Source organism: Anas acuta, chromosome 4 (assembly GCF_963932015.1).
Source record: "Anas acuta chromosome 4, bAnaAcu1.1, whole genome shotgun sequence".
NCBI classification, from domain to species: Eukaryota; Metazoa; Chordata; class Aves; order Anseriformes; family Anatidae; genus Anas; species Anas acuta.
Window position 1 is genome coordinate 60,336,638 of NC_088982.1, and position 15,148 is coordinate 60,351,785.

At 45.4% G+C, this 15,148-nt stretch overlaps 1 protein-coding gene across 1 annotated transcript; it reads left to right on the forward strand.

Moving 5' to 3' along the window:
- Positions 1 to 729: 729 nt before the first annotated feature.
- CDKL2 (cyclin dependent kinase like 2) lies at positions 730 to 15,009 on the forward strand. Its single transcript, XM_068681544.1, has 13 exons — positions 730 to 1,069; positions 4,989 to 5,183; positions 5,968 to 6,146; positions 6,977 to 7,089; positions 7,405 to 7,544; positions 8,448 to 8,536; positions 9,073 to 9,199; positions 10,077 to 10,351; positions 10,811 to 10,901; positions 11,708 to 11,819; positions 11,941 to 12,047; positions 12,768 to 12,860; positions 13,959 to 15,009. The coding sequence occupies exons 1-12, from the start codon at positions 902 to 904 to the stop codon at positions 12,825 to 12,827; spliced, it is 1,656 nt and encodes a 551-aa protein (XP_068537645.1). The 5' UTR covers positions 730 to 901; the 3' UTR covers positions 12,828 to 12,860; positions 13,959 to 15,009.
- The last annotated feature ends 139 nt before the right edge of the window (positions 15,010 to 15,148 follow it).

The following is a 15,148-nucleotide window of genomic DNA, read 5'->3' on the forward strand; positions in this document are numbered from 1 at the left end:
ACAGCCCCTCACACATCTGTGGCAGCCCAGATACCAGGTTTTACCTGGGACGCTTGCACAGATGGGTGAAGAATTCGGATGTTTGGTGGCGCCCATGTGAAGGAAGGTACTCTTCCCCTCTGCTGCCACCAAGTCTGCCCGAAGACAACCTGGAAATTCTTTCTGTTGTGTTTAAGCAGCAGCTTGCTACTGTGTCTCACCTTGACTCAGGCTGAACTGCCACTGAAAGTACTGGAAACTTTCGCTGCTTGAGGGAAACATACAACCCTTGAAAGAGCAAGGTCACGCAGCATTTAAGCTGCCTGCTGGAGTGCAGTCTCTTCCGTGCACCTGTAAATCATCTACTATGAATGGGGGAAATGTAAGCACATGAACACACAGATCACTCCGTGTCACCCCCTGGCAGGCTCTTGGGACACCCCCTTCTGGCATCCTGGCGTTCCCTATTGTCACTGCCACGAAGGGAAAAGTTCTCCAAAGAAAGCAGTAGGCAAACATACATCGATACACATTGGATATTCTCTAAAAACGAACTCGTGAGCATATTGAACGGTGGTCGTTGTACTGATTTTCTGAGGCAGCTCCTTCAAACTGCTGCATGTACCTCTACTGAAAATGTGACAGGAACTGAAAAGTGACCCCAAGAGGCTCAAACACTGAGGGAAAAAGGAAAAAAAAAAAAAAAAAAAAACACATTGCGGAGAAGGGCGGGAGGGGGCGCCCGCGGCGGCGGCCGTTGCGGCGGCCGTTGGCGGCCGTTGGGCGCTGCGGCAGGTGGCGGCCGTTGCCCCGGTGCCGCTGGGGCCTTCGGGCCGTGCCCTGCGGGCAGCGTGAGGCGCCGGGCGGGGAGCCCCAGCGCTGCCCGGGGGTTGTGAAGGAAGGAGGGGAGGGGGGTGTGGAGATGGAGAAGTACCAGGTCCTCGGCTTCCTCGGGAAAGGCAGCTACGGGGTGGTGACCAGGTGCCGGCACAAAGAGAGCGGGCGGGTGGTGGCCGTCAAGAAGTTCCTGGAGAGCGAGGATGATGCGATGGTGAGGAAGATCGCCGTGAGGGAGATCAAGCTGCTGAAGGTGAGCAGGGGGGAGCCCCGGGCGACGAAGCTGCGTTTTAAAGACCACGCCGGCGTCTTTTTGGTAGCTTTGGGGGTATATTCCTCATTAATGAATGCTGAGATGCGTGTTGAAGCGTTGTCGGGCTGAGTGTCTGCGATCAGGGCTCCCCTTGTGTTACGGGTGTTAGCGGTCAGAGCTGACGGATGTGGGTGAGATCTTCCCGTAGAGGCTACGTGGGGAAAAACTGCCTCTTGAGACTCCCTAATTTAAAGAATGGTGTTTACCCAGGGAAGCTGGAGGGTGGGTGTGAATTTAAGGCACTCTGTCAGTTTCGACAGCTTTTTTAGAAGGGGTACAGGGCACCACTGTACATCAGCTTATAAAGCACAAACAACAAAGCCAGGCTTGGTCAGGTCCTGTTCATGCTCCCACGAGCAGCCAAGCCGTGGTGGATTCGTTTACCCCTTGAACCTTTCCTTCTGGCTAGCCCCGATTCAGTCAGAAGCTTGTTTATGTGCCTGGTATTCAGCAGGTAAAGGTAAAACGAAGAGACCCCAAGGTCTCCATATGCCTTCCTGGAAATAATTGCGTCCTCTCTGCCTTGTGTACCAAAAGACAGTACCTTCCTGCCATTGATTTGCTGAAAACAAGGCAAATGTCGAGCTTATAAAATCTGCAGGTAAATGGTGACTTGGATGTGTGACAGTGAGCCTGGCCAGGCTGGGTGCTAACGTTATCTGATATGGAAATCTGCTGCTAGGAACACAGTGGGGTTTTTATGGCACTTTCCTGGCAGGCTTGAACTGCCTGCAAGAGGCTGCAGGAGGGCAAGCAGCAAACTCCTGAACCTTATCGGTCAACGGGTAGCCCCTAGGCTGAAGCCAGCTGGCATTGTGGCTCTTGCTGCCTGAGTGTGTGATTTGTCTGTTATCAGCTGTGGACTCTTTATCCTCACATAAATGTCCATCTGCCTGTTGGCTTCTTATCAGCAGTGTTACGTGCTGGCAAGCTCTGTAGTCTCATTGTGTGGGTTAGTTCATTAAGGGTTCTCCATGGGCTGTAGATACTCTGGAAAAATACCCAGGAGCTTTAGATAAACAAGGGGTTTTTGTTTGCGTGCTCTTCAGTGTTTCATCATGTGGTCTTCCTGCTCCCTGTTCTGGCTTTGTTCTTTATATGAAAGCTTTTGCAAGTTCCTAAGCTGCTTCACTGCAAGGTTTTTCTGCTGCAGTTCTTCATGAGTAGGCTGACAAGGATGCAGGTGGGATGCAGTGCCAGGACACACATCTGTTCCAGTTGTTTTTTTCACCACCTTCAGGCCCTGTATTCTCCACTGTAACATCCAGCAGCAGCAGCAGCATTTTCCTTCTTCCCTGAACTCCAGTGAAAGTGTGCGCTGCCCTGCCTTACTCCCCCCCAGAGGTGTTAGGTACCTTGGTGTGTCTCAAAGCGGTGTGCACAGAAAAGTGTCTGTCCCTGTGCAAGGGCACACGTGGAAGTGTTAAGTGTTGGGACGTGGCTGAAGAAATTCTTTTGGTGAAGAAATGAGATTCTGATTAGAGTCGGGGTATATCTAGGCTTCTCCTCAGAATGTGGGGTGTGCTGGAGGTGGGGATGTGTGTCAGCCTGCCATCTCTCCACTTGGCTTCCACAAGAGTCTCTTCCTAAGTCTGGCAGACTCCAGTCCCTGTGCTGAGAAGGGGAGAAAGTCATCTCTGCCATTGCTGCAAGAGCTGTAGGCACTTAGAGTTAATAGGAGTGTACCTGCTGGAGCTTGAGATGCAGCCAGCAGCTGAAAGCATTGTCCCTCAAACGCTTACAGCAAATTTGCATGAGTCTGGATTGTACCTGGTCTGCTGGCACGCCTCGCTTAGTTACTGAGTCAAAGCACGTAGCACCTCCCAGGTGTGTTGGAAATTAACTTGTTTTCCTGGGTAAACGGGAACTGAGCAAGGGGGACTTTTCCATATATAGCTCAGTAAATGGCCTCTCACAGTGAGAACAAATATCAAGAGATCTAATCTTGTAGTTTCTTCACTTGCTCATTCCCTGTGAACCTTTTATTTTATTTATTTATTTGTTTCTCTTCTGGTGTTTGGGCAGAAATGTAATCTTTACTGAAAGAAGCAAAATCTGTTCAGATCCCCTGTGCAGGGAGTAAATTATTCTGGAGAAAAGAGCTTGAGGAAACAGCTGAGAGGATTGAATTGCTGCAGCTTCTTCAAACTTGATTCTGAAACGCAGTATTAAGAATGTGACAGCATCTGTATGAGCAGTCCACCTGCTGATGATCTGTGCAGCAGTCCTCCCTAGCAGAGCACCCCTCTGCATGGACGTGGATGTGACCACAAAGGGCATAGAGGAACCCGTCGCTGCTGAGCCGCAGGATGGGAGCTATAGTCTCTCCCTCTTATTGTTAAGTTGCTCCACTGAGCCTATGTTTTACTGGTCTTTTAAATCAGAAGTGTTTGCCAGATCTTAGCCCCTCAGCTGTTATTTGCCCCTGGCAAAGCCAGTAGCATTTTGCCCTACTTCCAGTCATGTCAATGACACTGTGGAGAAGTGCCCACAGGACAGCACTCGATCTTGCAGCTGCCAGAGTCCAAGTCCTGGTGCTGGAAAAAACTGACCTGGGGATGCTGGCCAGGGAGGGCAGAGCCTGGCTGGGTTTGGCTCAGCGTTCAGGGCAGTGCTCATGCAGAGCAGCCCAGCTCCTGCACCCATAGGTCCTCCTGCATCTTCAGCCACGCAGTCCTGCCCAGGCAGGGATGCTGGGCCAGGAGGTGTCAACACGTAACAAGCAAATTCAGGTACTGCATTCAGATCAAAAAGGTACAAAAACCAGCCCCCCACTCTCGATTTCTAACTGAGCATCATTTTATAAAATCTTCAGAAATTAGTCCTTTTGCATCTTGCTTGGTCGTGGTCCCTGAGATCTGCAGCTTTCCCCTCTGCATAATAATAAATAAAGGACAAAAATCTTCAAATCCTTGGCTTGTCACTTTTCACTCAGAACCCACTAGAGACAGTTTAATCAAAGCTGTTTAATTGTTAACTGGAGTGTTTTAGGTAAGAATGCTGAACTTTATCCGTTCAGTGTACTTGTATTCTGTCACCTTGCTTATTGTAAATGTGCTGGCAGTGCCAACAGAAATGCGTTGGGTATGGTAGGAGTGAAAAATAAAATTCTTTGATCAGTTTTATAAGAAAAATTAAGATACAGACATTAAGTAGTTGGTGATGAACTGGCAGCTAGGTAGAACACAGGTACTGCATCTGGTTTGGGAACTATTTGAAGTGGGGATTTAAGCGATTTTTAAAAGGAAGTCCTAGAGAAAGGAATGAAAGAGAAGTAAAACTTACTGGAAATATGGGAGAAAAGAGATGAATCTGCTTTGGGTTATTGAGAGAGGCAAAAAGTTTTCTAAAACAAAACATTGACAACTGTCTTCATCAATTCTTTGTGTGCTTTGAATCCTATCTGGAAGGAGTAGCTGGTGTTGAACCTTGTACTCTGCTTTGAGGGAGCTGGCAGGGTAGCGTAGAGTTACTTGGCCACCTGTATGAGAATGTCTCATAAATAAGTCTGAGTCTCAGACACAGCCCAACGTTACAGCAACAAGCTGTGTTTATTGCTCCTTGAGCTGTTTGCAGCAAAAAGCAATGCCCTTAGTATTTTATTTATTTCTGGGTTCCAAATACAGGTATCTGCATATAGGGGGTAGTAGAAGTCCTCCAAGTTACCTTAAAAAGTGGAAAAATAAAACCTGTCTGAAATATCAGTGAGCTGATTTTAAGAACAAATGAATGTGGGTGCTATGACAGGAAGAGCACTCTGGGATAACGTATCTGCTGGGCTGTAGTTAAAAGCGTCTGGGCTTAGTTTACTCATTAAATGTTTTCATGCTCTCACAAAATATTTCCTGTTTTATAACAGCAACTCAGGCATGAGAATCTCGTGAACCTGCTGGAAGTGTGTAAAAAGAAGAAACGGTGGTATCTGGTATTTGAATTCGTGGACCACACAGTGCTTGATGATCTTGAGGCATTTCCAAATGGACTAGACTACAGCAGGGTTCGGAAATACTTATTTCAGATTTTAAGAGGAGTAGCATTTTGTCACAGCCATAACGTAAGTATGCATGCGAAGTGCACTCTGCACTTAACTTTGAATGGATAGATACAGAGATGTATATTTGGTACTTATTAAAGCTTAGAGAAATAGAGCTTGGGCTGGAAGATGGAAATGGAGCAGAAGGGCCTGACTGAGTTTCGCACTAAATGTCAGAGCTTGACATCAGCTAATCCAGTAGTCTGTCTGTGACTGACCTGTGAGAGTTCTTCAAAGGAAGGCTCCAGGGGTCCAAAGGGTTCAAATGCTGGTGTCACCTCACTGAAAACTGACTTTCCTCTGGCAGAGGGATATCGTCTCTCTTTCAGAAGCTTTTCTTTTTTGTCTTCAACATTTTTAGGTTTTTCTTTTTGACCAATTTGTAACACAGGTTTGCCAATTTAATCGTGTTCTTGTAACTATGATGTATATATGTATATATTTCTTCTTATGTTTGGAAAAGCTGTCTCACATGTATTCTTAAAATACTCTTCATGTTTAACTGCAGGGTATGCAACACTTACAACTTCTAAACTTGTGATTTTAAAGTATAATAAATTATGCCTGTAAAATAGCTATGGTAAATACATGCAGAGAGGTGCATAAAATTAACAATTCTGTACAAAACCTGGTGGTTTTGTGTTCACCTGTGCACTTGAGTTGGCGCTTGATAAATAAACTGTGCATTTCCCATGCCTGCAGAAATGTAATTTTTTACCTGAACGTGATAAAGCTACTGTTTCTGGTGGGTCAGTCATTTTAGCATAGGGAAATGATTTGTCTTGACTTGCTTTTCTCTGTGCAGATAATACATCGGGATATTAAGCCAGAGAACATCCTAGTCTCCCAGTCGGGAGTTGTAAAACTGTGTGACTTTGGTTTTGCTCGCACGTTGGCAGCTTCTGGGGAAGCTTACACGGACTATGTGGCAACCAGATGGTACCGAGCCCCAGAGCTGCTGGTGGGAGATACCAAGTACGGCAGGTAGGAGACGTGCAGGGAGGCCACAGAAGGGCTGTGGGACTGGGGGGTGCTCTGTTCTGGGGGGAGGCAGGGGGCTCTTGCTTGGCAAACAGGTTAAAGGAATGCTGGTTGCTCGCTTGTAGATGCTGAAGCTTTTCTCTTTTCTCCTCCTCTCTGGAGCTAACTACTGCCAGTGTTAGGCTTTCCTGGCTCAGAAGGAGAGGAGGAGACACTGAGCCAGCCACGTTCCTAGTCTGTTGTCTGCAGGAACTTGTTGGTTGCCAGAGCTAGTAGCAGAAGAGGCTGCTTCCCCCCTGCACAGCTGGAGTGCTGGATGGGAGGCAGAGAAGGCCCTGTAGACAATATGAGACAGACATTTCAGGAGGGAGGGGGTGGAAGGAATGAGATTTTTCTTACCTGGTTCGCCAGTGCTGCAAAAACATGTCAGAAGTTAAACTACCTTTCACAGGCCTGTTTGTCCAGCTCTTTATGTCCCTAACGTTCATTTCTGGTAAGTGCCCTGGCAGAAAGAAAATGGGCTTACTTTTGTGGTCTCCAAAAGGCAAAAATCTTATGTATTTCATTGCACTAGAATGTTTGAAGCATTGGGGTTTGGAAATTGATTTCAGATTGGTCGGGCTTCTTCTAGTGTTTGCCTGCTTCAGGAGCTGAATCCTTGGCATTCATCAGAGCACTTGTAAGCTTGGAAAACAGCCATCTTGATGTTTATGGGGCCAAAGCTGCCCCTGGGGCTCATAACCTGCTTAAGACTTGCTGGGTGATGGCCCAGCTCAGCCTTTAGCTCCGAGAGAGGAATGAAGCCGTGCTGAGCTGGGATGTTTTTCTTCCAGGGCTGTGGATGTGTGGGCTATTGGCTGTCTGGTCACGGAAATGCTCACAGGAGAGCCCCTGTTCCCCGGAGATTCAGACATTGACCAGCTCTACCATATCACCAAGTGCCTGGGTGAGAACAGCCTGTCGGGCTACTAGTGCCTGCTCACTAACGAAGGGGTTCAATAAGTCTTGATGGGAGAAGAGGGTGTGGGAAGAGACTTTGGTGTGTGCTGAACTGTTTCTGGGAGCATGATTTCTTAGCGTCTTTTATGAAGGGGGGCTAGGAGCTTGTGAGTACAGCTGACATCAAGTCATGGTGCATGAGTGGAAAGAGAGTGGCCCACATTGTAGGCCTCTCAGTAATGGTGATCCAGTATTTTGGCTTCTTGAAAGTTCTGCAGGACTGCATTTCTTCCATGTGGTTGCTTTGGTTGTTTGATTCCAGGTAATTTAATTCTAAGACACCAAGAGTTATTCTATAAAAACCCCCACTTTGCTGGCATGAGGTTGCCTGAAGTGAAGGAGGTTGAATCTCTGGACAGACGATACCCCAAGCTCTCTGCTGCAGTGCTGAATTTAGCCAAGGTACGTAACTGATCATTTTGGAAGTTCCTTGGAGAGGTTCTGTCTAGAATTCAGCACAATCATTTCTCTGTTTACTTGTCCCTTACCTTGGGGAACTGAATGCAGCCTGCCAAACGGGCTTGTTAATCTGACTTGCTTTCAACTACCCATGCCAACGATGAACTGCTTGGGTTGGCAGGTCACTGAGGACCATAAAGATGGCTCAGCTGCTGTCCTGCATGATGGGGGAGACTGAGCCAGTCATCCCAGAGCCAAAAGGATCGCTGCATACCCTCTGAGGGAGGCTTGTAGCGTGCCTTGCACCTCCTCTGTGGATCATACACAGCTCCTTACATTTTCTTTGCTCGCAGAGCTGTGTGGATACAGTGTTTTCTGGCAACCCTCTCCACAGGCTGGTAGAGCCACTGCAAGCAAACAGGCCTGGGTGGGATGACATCCAAACACACACCTTGCTCTCAGAGCTGTGTGTCTACTGTGTGGGAGCTGGGAAGCATACAGCTTGTAACTGACCCTGAAGATTTTTTTCTTCCTTCACACAATAAACTGGAGCATTGATATGCTGGATAACTAAAATAACCCAAAAAACCCTTGGTTGTGTTTGAAATGCCTCGTGAGCAAAACAGTTTCTAAAGCCTCAGCCAAGCAAATGTAGTTGAAAATAAGAGAGTTTTACTGGGATCTGTTTGTGTGGCAGGTGTTACCTATGCAATCAGTCTTTGTGAGCCCTAGTGATTAGAATGGATGTTGCTGGCAAAAAGCATATGTCTCTTGGGCTTATCTCAGCATAAGAGACCCCAGAAGTGGGAGCTTTGCAGCTGTTTTTCTTGACTTCATTTGGAAATGTTAATGCCTTTGTTTCATTTCTGAAGTATCTGCCTTCTAATGTTTACATTGGTTTGACAGAGGTGTTTGCAGATTGACCCAGACAAAAGACCATCTTGTGCTGAACTCTTGCAGTGCGATTTCTTTAACGAGGATGGATTTGCTGAAAGGTAAACAGTTCATCTCTTGCTCAAAATAGGACAAGATTAAAAGGAAATTAAGCAGCTGTGCTTGAAGACCGCATGCTGATTTTGCAGAGCTGATGGTTGCCGAGTATTTTGGTTTTGTTTGGTTTTAGCCTTCCTGAAAAATGGGAGAACAGTTGAATGGGAGCACAGTGCGGTGGCATGTTTACCACATTACCTTGTCACAACATTAATTCATCAGTGTGCGCCCAGTGTCACAGCACTTTGGATAGTGGGTAGTATTGTCTGACAGTGTATTTCTTTAGTGTCCGCATCTATGCCAGACTGGGATACAACCTCCTTTATTACTGTGATGTGGAAAGTGTGCATGTGTAAGACTTTACTTATTTTAATGGATAAATTGTATTCAGTTGGCTTCTCGTTACTTAAAAAGACAAGGTTTGTTTGATTACTTGGATAGCTATAACAACAGCCTGGGCTGAGCACTAACTAATGATATTTAGAATAACAGAAGCCTTTTCTCTCCCCCTCCATTCCTCTTTGCGTGATATGTAATATAGATTTGCTCAGGAGCTTAAACTAAAGATTCAGAAAGATGCCAGAGACCATCAATTACAAAAAAAATCAAAAACCAGCAGAAAGGATAAAGATGATGCTTTAGAAGAAAGAAAGATGCTTGGTGTCCAGGTTAGTTGATCTTTATTTTCCAAACCTGTATTTTTTTTGTCTTTTAAAATCACTATATAAGTAAGTATGTGCTGCAGTTTAATTGCATAGCAAAAATATAAGCATAATTTTACATTTCATTAAAAAAAAGACTAGATAACTGATGTGCCAGAGAAGCTCACCTCTGTAAGTCACTGCAAATCTAAACAGTGCTGAAGACTTAGTAATTCAGTTCAAGGCATTACAGCAGTCCTGTGCTCCCATAGCTCTGATACTCAGTGCAGTACAGCCTTCAGGCTGTTGCGTAGAAATTCTGTGCCTTTGGTGCTGACTGGCTGCTACAAGTTGCTCTGGTGCTTAGCTGGACAGTCTCCAGGTGGCTATTTGGTCAGTCCCTTGTCAGTGAAATGCATCACGATGCAGTTCCTGGCAAATACAGAGCTGAAGGGAGAATCAGAAAGTGTAAGTCATGTTGGATGAGCAAAGCGTATTTGTATGCGTCTGTTTACCTGTGTTAAAGTCCTGTCTCCAAAACTGCATATTTTGCTTTCAATCAGATACAAAGGACTAGAGGCTTCAGAGTGACATTGAGGTGACATTGGGCTTGGTTCTTATTTCTTTGGAAGTGACACATGATACGGCTGTTCTTCCTCCATCACTTCCGATTACATTCCAAGGTGACTTATTTACAGAGGGTGCTGGAATCCTGACAAGTTTCCTCCTTCCAATTTTAATGGCAAACACGTTTTCTATCTCGCTACTAAAAACAATGCCATCTCCATCAGATCCTGGCAGAGTTGTGCGGGTTTAGGCTTTTGACTTTTTCCTGCATGCGCAGCTCTCCGTTTCTTTTTAAACATAACTGTAAAAGAAGTATGATGCTTATCTTCCCAAACAGGATTTCAACATTGACCCAAAGAGCAGTGATGCAAAGCTGTTCAAAGCGAAGTGCTCTAAAGCTGATGGAGAGAAAGCAGAGCGATCTTCCAACCACAGCTCCCTGTATGACAGTGCAATCAACCCATTTAAAATAGGCCCTCAAACCAGCCTAAAAGATTCCAGCAGCAGCTTGGACTATGCCAAGAACACAGGCATAGTTATTCCTCCCATCAACCAGAACATTTCTCCCACTATGGTTGGGATGGGGCCTCTGCCTGGAAACCATAACTACAGGTATGGGAACAGAGCTGGAGAAGCTTGTGTCTATTGACCCTGCTGCTGAGAAGCTGCAGTGTGCTGAGGGAGGTGAAGGAGATGATGTGGGAGTGCGAGAAGGGGGTTTGGGACAGGATGCAGCTAGGAGCAGCTCTTGGGAGGAGGATTGTACATGGGTTAGAAAGCCTGGCTTCATCTCAAGCAGCTTTGAGGGTCCACGCAGCCAGGGGGTCTCTGTGTTTCTGCATTTGGCAAAGCACTGCTGCACAGCAACAACTTGCCAGCTGCTGTGATACTGGCCTTTCTCTGAGTCCTTTGGATGAATTTTTTTTTGTTAGCTGGGTCCATGGAGAGTGTTATCCCTTTAAGCCTTCTTGCTTACTGTTTAATGTCAGTGGTTCTGGGTTTCTTGCGTTTGTATTTATATTTACCACGTTACCCTGGTTAGTACAAAGTTTAGGTCATTTTTCATTACAGAGTTGATGAAAAGAGCAAAAAATACTTGAACCCATTTCTAAAGCAAAGGAAGCGTTCTCCAGCAGGCCATTATAGTGTAAGCTTGACATCGGTAAGTTGTGTCTTTCCCCCTTGACTAAGTAAAAAATAAAATTCTGAAGTATGTGCTTTCTTGTCAAGAATCCCTTCTGTTGCAGCCTTCACCATAACTCTCAACTAGAAATACTGTGTTCTTCAGGCCTTTTTTCCAACAGTTGTGTCATTTGCTATTCTTTGTTAGTATTATGTTATATGAAACACATTTTGTGTTAGAGGACTTTTTAAAGGAAGCGAGGGAGCGGTCCAACACAGGATACCTGGATTATATACCTGGTGCCATGGAATATATCCATGACATCTTGCCTGGACAGAAAGAGTGGACCTCTTTGTGTGTGCTGCACTGCTGAAGCAGAGCTTAGGATTTTGATTGAACTTTTTCAGGGCTTCATTTAGTCAGGTCACAAATGCATGTGAAGTTGCTAATGAAAACAAGTGAAATACAAAGTTCTCCATTGCACCCACTACCTAGATAATATTTTTCCATATTAGCAGGAATATTTGACTGTTTCCAGAGAACTAATCTGAACCATTCTCATTGTATTTTGTCTCTTTGAAAGCAGTCTCATTTAGATGATCAACATTGTTTTTGTTGTTGTTTGTTTGTTTGTTCATTCTGTTGTGGCCATTCTGTTGTTTTTACTGTATAAATTAATCAGAATGAATTCCTTTAAACATAGGGCACACTCTTGTTTTACTACTGTTCAAGTTCCAACTACAGTAGAACATTGCTGTGTTGATAAATTTTAAGTTTGAAACTTGAAAATAGCTTTGTTTTTTATATTCTGCACAAGCTGGCACTTATAATTCACTTCATTTCAGGTTTCTAATGACAAGAACATCCTTCAGGCAAACAAGAAAAAATGGGAGTTCTCCAAGGCAGATGTACGTTTGCCAGAACTAAATCCTCTCCCTGAACTGAGAGGAGTGGATGGTATGAGCTTTAATGTCCTCTATGTAAAACCTTGATCCTAAATCAGTGGCAGAAAGCAGTCTGCATTACAGCAGTCAGCTCTAGTTTCTTTAACACTGTATGCATTGGTTGCATTTTGCAGCGTGGCATCCCAGATATCTCAAAAAGGAAAATAAAACAGTTTCAGAGTCACGGGTCCCCTACCTTGCTGCTATTGATCTCCATAACCCAAGTCTGGCCTCACAGCAGGTAAAAAAGGAATAAAATAATTCTTGGTGCTGTGTTTTTCTTCGGTTCAGGCTTTTCTGAACAGTGTGACCCACAAGGTTTCTGCCTGGCTCTTAACAGAAACAAAACTTGTCTTGGTTTCTCAAGTGTCTAAGTAGAAACATTGGAGGCCTTGAACTGGGGGGGAAGGAGAAGGGTCACAGATGAAACATAGGGCTCTGCTTTTCTCTCTGAGGTTAGCTAAACACTATGTTTTTTACTGGCAATGTGAATTGTTGCAATTTCATCTGGCTGGATTGAGGTAGAAGTAAACCTAATTTTCCAAAATTGAAGAAAAAACAGGAAGAACACGTGTTTTGAGCAGAATTGTTCTGACTGTGCTATACATGGAGGGGAGGAGTGCAGTAGAGAGGGAGAAAGTGTAGGAGTCGGGCACAGGGAGAGAAAGAAGGGAAATACTTGCAACTCCTAGAGGTTACTTCCCCAGTAACGCTGAAATGCTGTGGGAATTGTGTAATTCCCTAGGCTGCTGCCACTTTGGCAACCTTGCTTCCAGTTGAGGTTTGGCAGACTGTACTGGAGGGAGAAAAGGTGTATTCTTGGCACAATTTTTTGAAGCCAGATTTGATCAGAGAACAGTTGTGTGTTGGCATTGCATATGTACCTAGAAGGTGGTTTCTCGTAGTTCTCCCTATATGATACTACATATGGAATTTGAAAAATTTCTTTCCCAATTGACAGATGTCAGGGAACTCGATGCCTGATGCATCAGAAGCCGGTTTCCCTAGAGTTGAGCACTAGCATTACAGAGAAGATCACACTTGCCTTTAAAAGGTAGGCTTTAATTTTTACAGGAGAGCCTCCTGGTGTCTTTCAAATGGTTTGTTTCATAAACACTTAACTAGCTGGGAGGTGTGATGGGAAAATCCTTTTACATTTCACACTCTGGGTGTGGAGACTGCTTACTGAGGACCGCATGCAGCTTTCTTTACAGATATTGAAATGGGCTGGGGCAGGTAAATCATTTCTTGGGCTGAAGTGCTGGGCGGTGGTGTTGGAAATTAATTCACTTGTTAATCTGGGAGTTGAAGCTGGTAGAGTAACAAAAAGGGAAATAGCAGCTTAATAATGATGTCATGCAATTTAACTTAATCTAAGTCTATTGCTGTAGCTGTTGAGCAGTTCTCAAAGTGGTTCTGTCTGCAAAAAAAAAATAAAAGGTCGTGTTTTGTTTTGTTTACTTTTCTGTTTGTTTGTTGAGATATTGTTACCTCTTGTTGCTCAGCTTCTTCCTTGTATATAACAAAGTTTCTCTCATGTCTCTTGAAAGCAAGAACTCCAGCGGTTTGCAGAGGGTTTTTACTCCCAGTGATATCACTGGGGCTGGATGGAACAATTGCACCTTGCGAAGGGAGCAGAAGTTGGGGAGGAGAAAGGGGGGGAGGAAGCAAGGTGCTCTGAAAGGCTCCTCAGAGGCTGTGCTCCAAAATCTTGCTGGCTTCATTGGAACCTTGTGTCCTGCATAGACGGGCTTGTCATGACAAGACCATTAATGCGAGGGTGCAATCTGTGCATCTTAATTTTATAGTTTGGGCTCCGGTGTTTTCTTTTTGAGACAAAGGAGCAACTGCTGACTCTGAAATGGGTTTTTAGTCTTGTGCACAAGTACTGCATGTGCTCTTAATCTAGGTGAGTGTATTTGGCACATACATGCATGCGATCTGATGGCTTAATGCCACTAGGAAGAAAGAAGAAGCAATCCTGATAATATAAGTGGGGAAGAAGGAACCTTACTAAAGCTGTCTCATCTGTGAAACACAAAGGTGTAAGTGCACAGCTTGTAATGAATAAAAGTAAAGGAAGCCTGTCACCAGGGAATACCTCCGTGTTTTTGTTTGCCTGCATCATCCTGCTTTTCTCCTCTTGATGCAGGTGGCTGACACAGTGGGAACAACCCACCCAAGTTTCCAGGTGCTAACACCAGGCGGTCTCTGGAGAAGAAAGGAGGACCTCTTACTCTCATGTTAGCCACTGGACTGCGATGGGAAGTGGCTTGGGTCCAGCCCGAGGACAGAGCTCTTGCAGCCATTGCTGCTGGATTTCTTGCATGCGAAACAGCTCTCAAAATGCTGACTTCCTGGCTTAGGGCCAGGCTGCTCAGAAAGAAATAGTGGTTGTCAGTGTGTGATGGGCAGAAGCTGGTCTGGAGTATTTCCGAGGAGGCTGGGCTTGCTTTTGTCTTAACTACTGCTCTCACAATGTGGGGGGTTCTTTTTAAATGAGTGGTGACGAAAGCAGATACCTGCTGAATTTGGTATGTTTTGGTGGGCTACCTGCTCTGTACTGGAAAGCACCTTTGCCTCGGTAAAAATATCCACGAAAAAATTGTGCAAGAAATGTAAATGTGTAAATGTTCCTAACTGTTCCTTTGAAACCCTTGCTCTGCTCAGCAGCATGTGTGAAGTTGTGTTAGGTTCCTTTTTCCTCTGTGCTCTCTTCCCCCCGACTTCTGGGTGTTAAACTGGGCCTGTTGTCTGGCTGCACTGGATGAGCGTGTGTCTCCTGTTAATGGTGAAGGGAGAATATCGGCAAAAAATACTGAACTGTGATGCAGATGGCGTGTGGAAAGGTTTTAGTGAGCGCTCAGCAAGTCACTTGGTCCTTTAGTAAGTCATAGTCCCTTAGGCCCCTTGGGGGAATGGGACTTGCAAGTACAAACCTCAGCAGCGGCTTGTGGGGAGGAAAAGAAGAAAAAGAAGAAAGCTGTTTATCTTTGGACTGTTACAAGCCCACTTTTGCTTTACCTGCTCCCAGCTGGCTTCGGGCAGTTCTGTGCTCTCCCCATGCTGCCCTTTGGAGCTTGTTGCCCCTCCACAGCACAGGCTCAGTGATGTATCCCGGTCATCGTTCTTAGAGCTCCGCTGCTACGCAGTTGTGCCAGGCACGTTACACCTTTTCAATAAAAGGACAGTAAAAATCCAAACCTCTTGGCTCGAGTGTGTGACTGCATACATAAAAGCTGCTTCACCGGGTGTAAAGCTGCCGGTGTAGCCGCTCACGTACCTCGGCGGCACTGCCTGTGTTACAAAAGCAGGACCCGGCGGGTGTTTATGAACAGCACA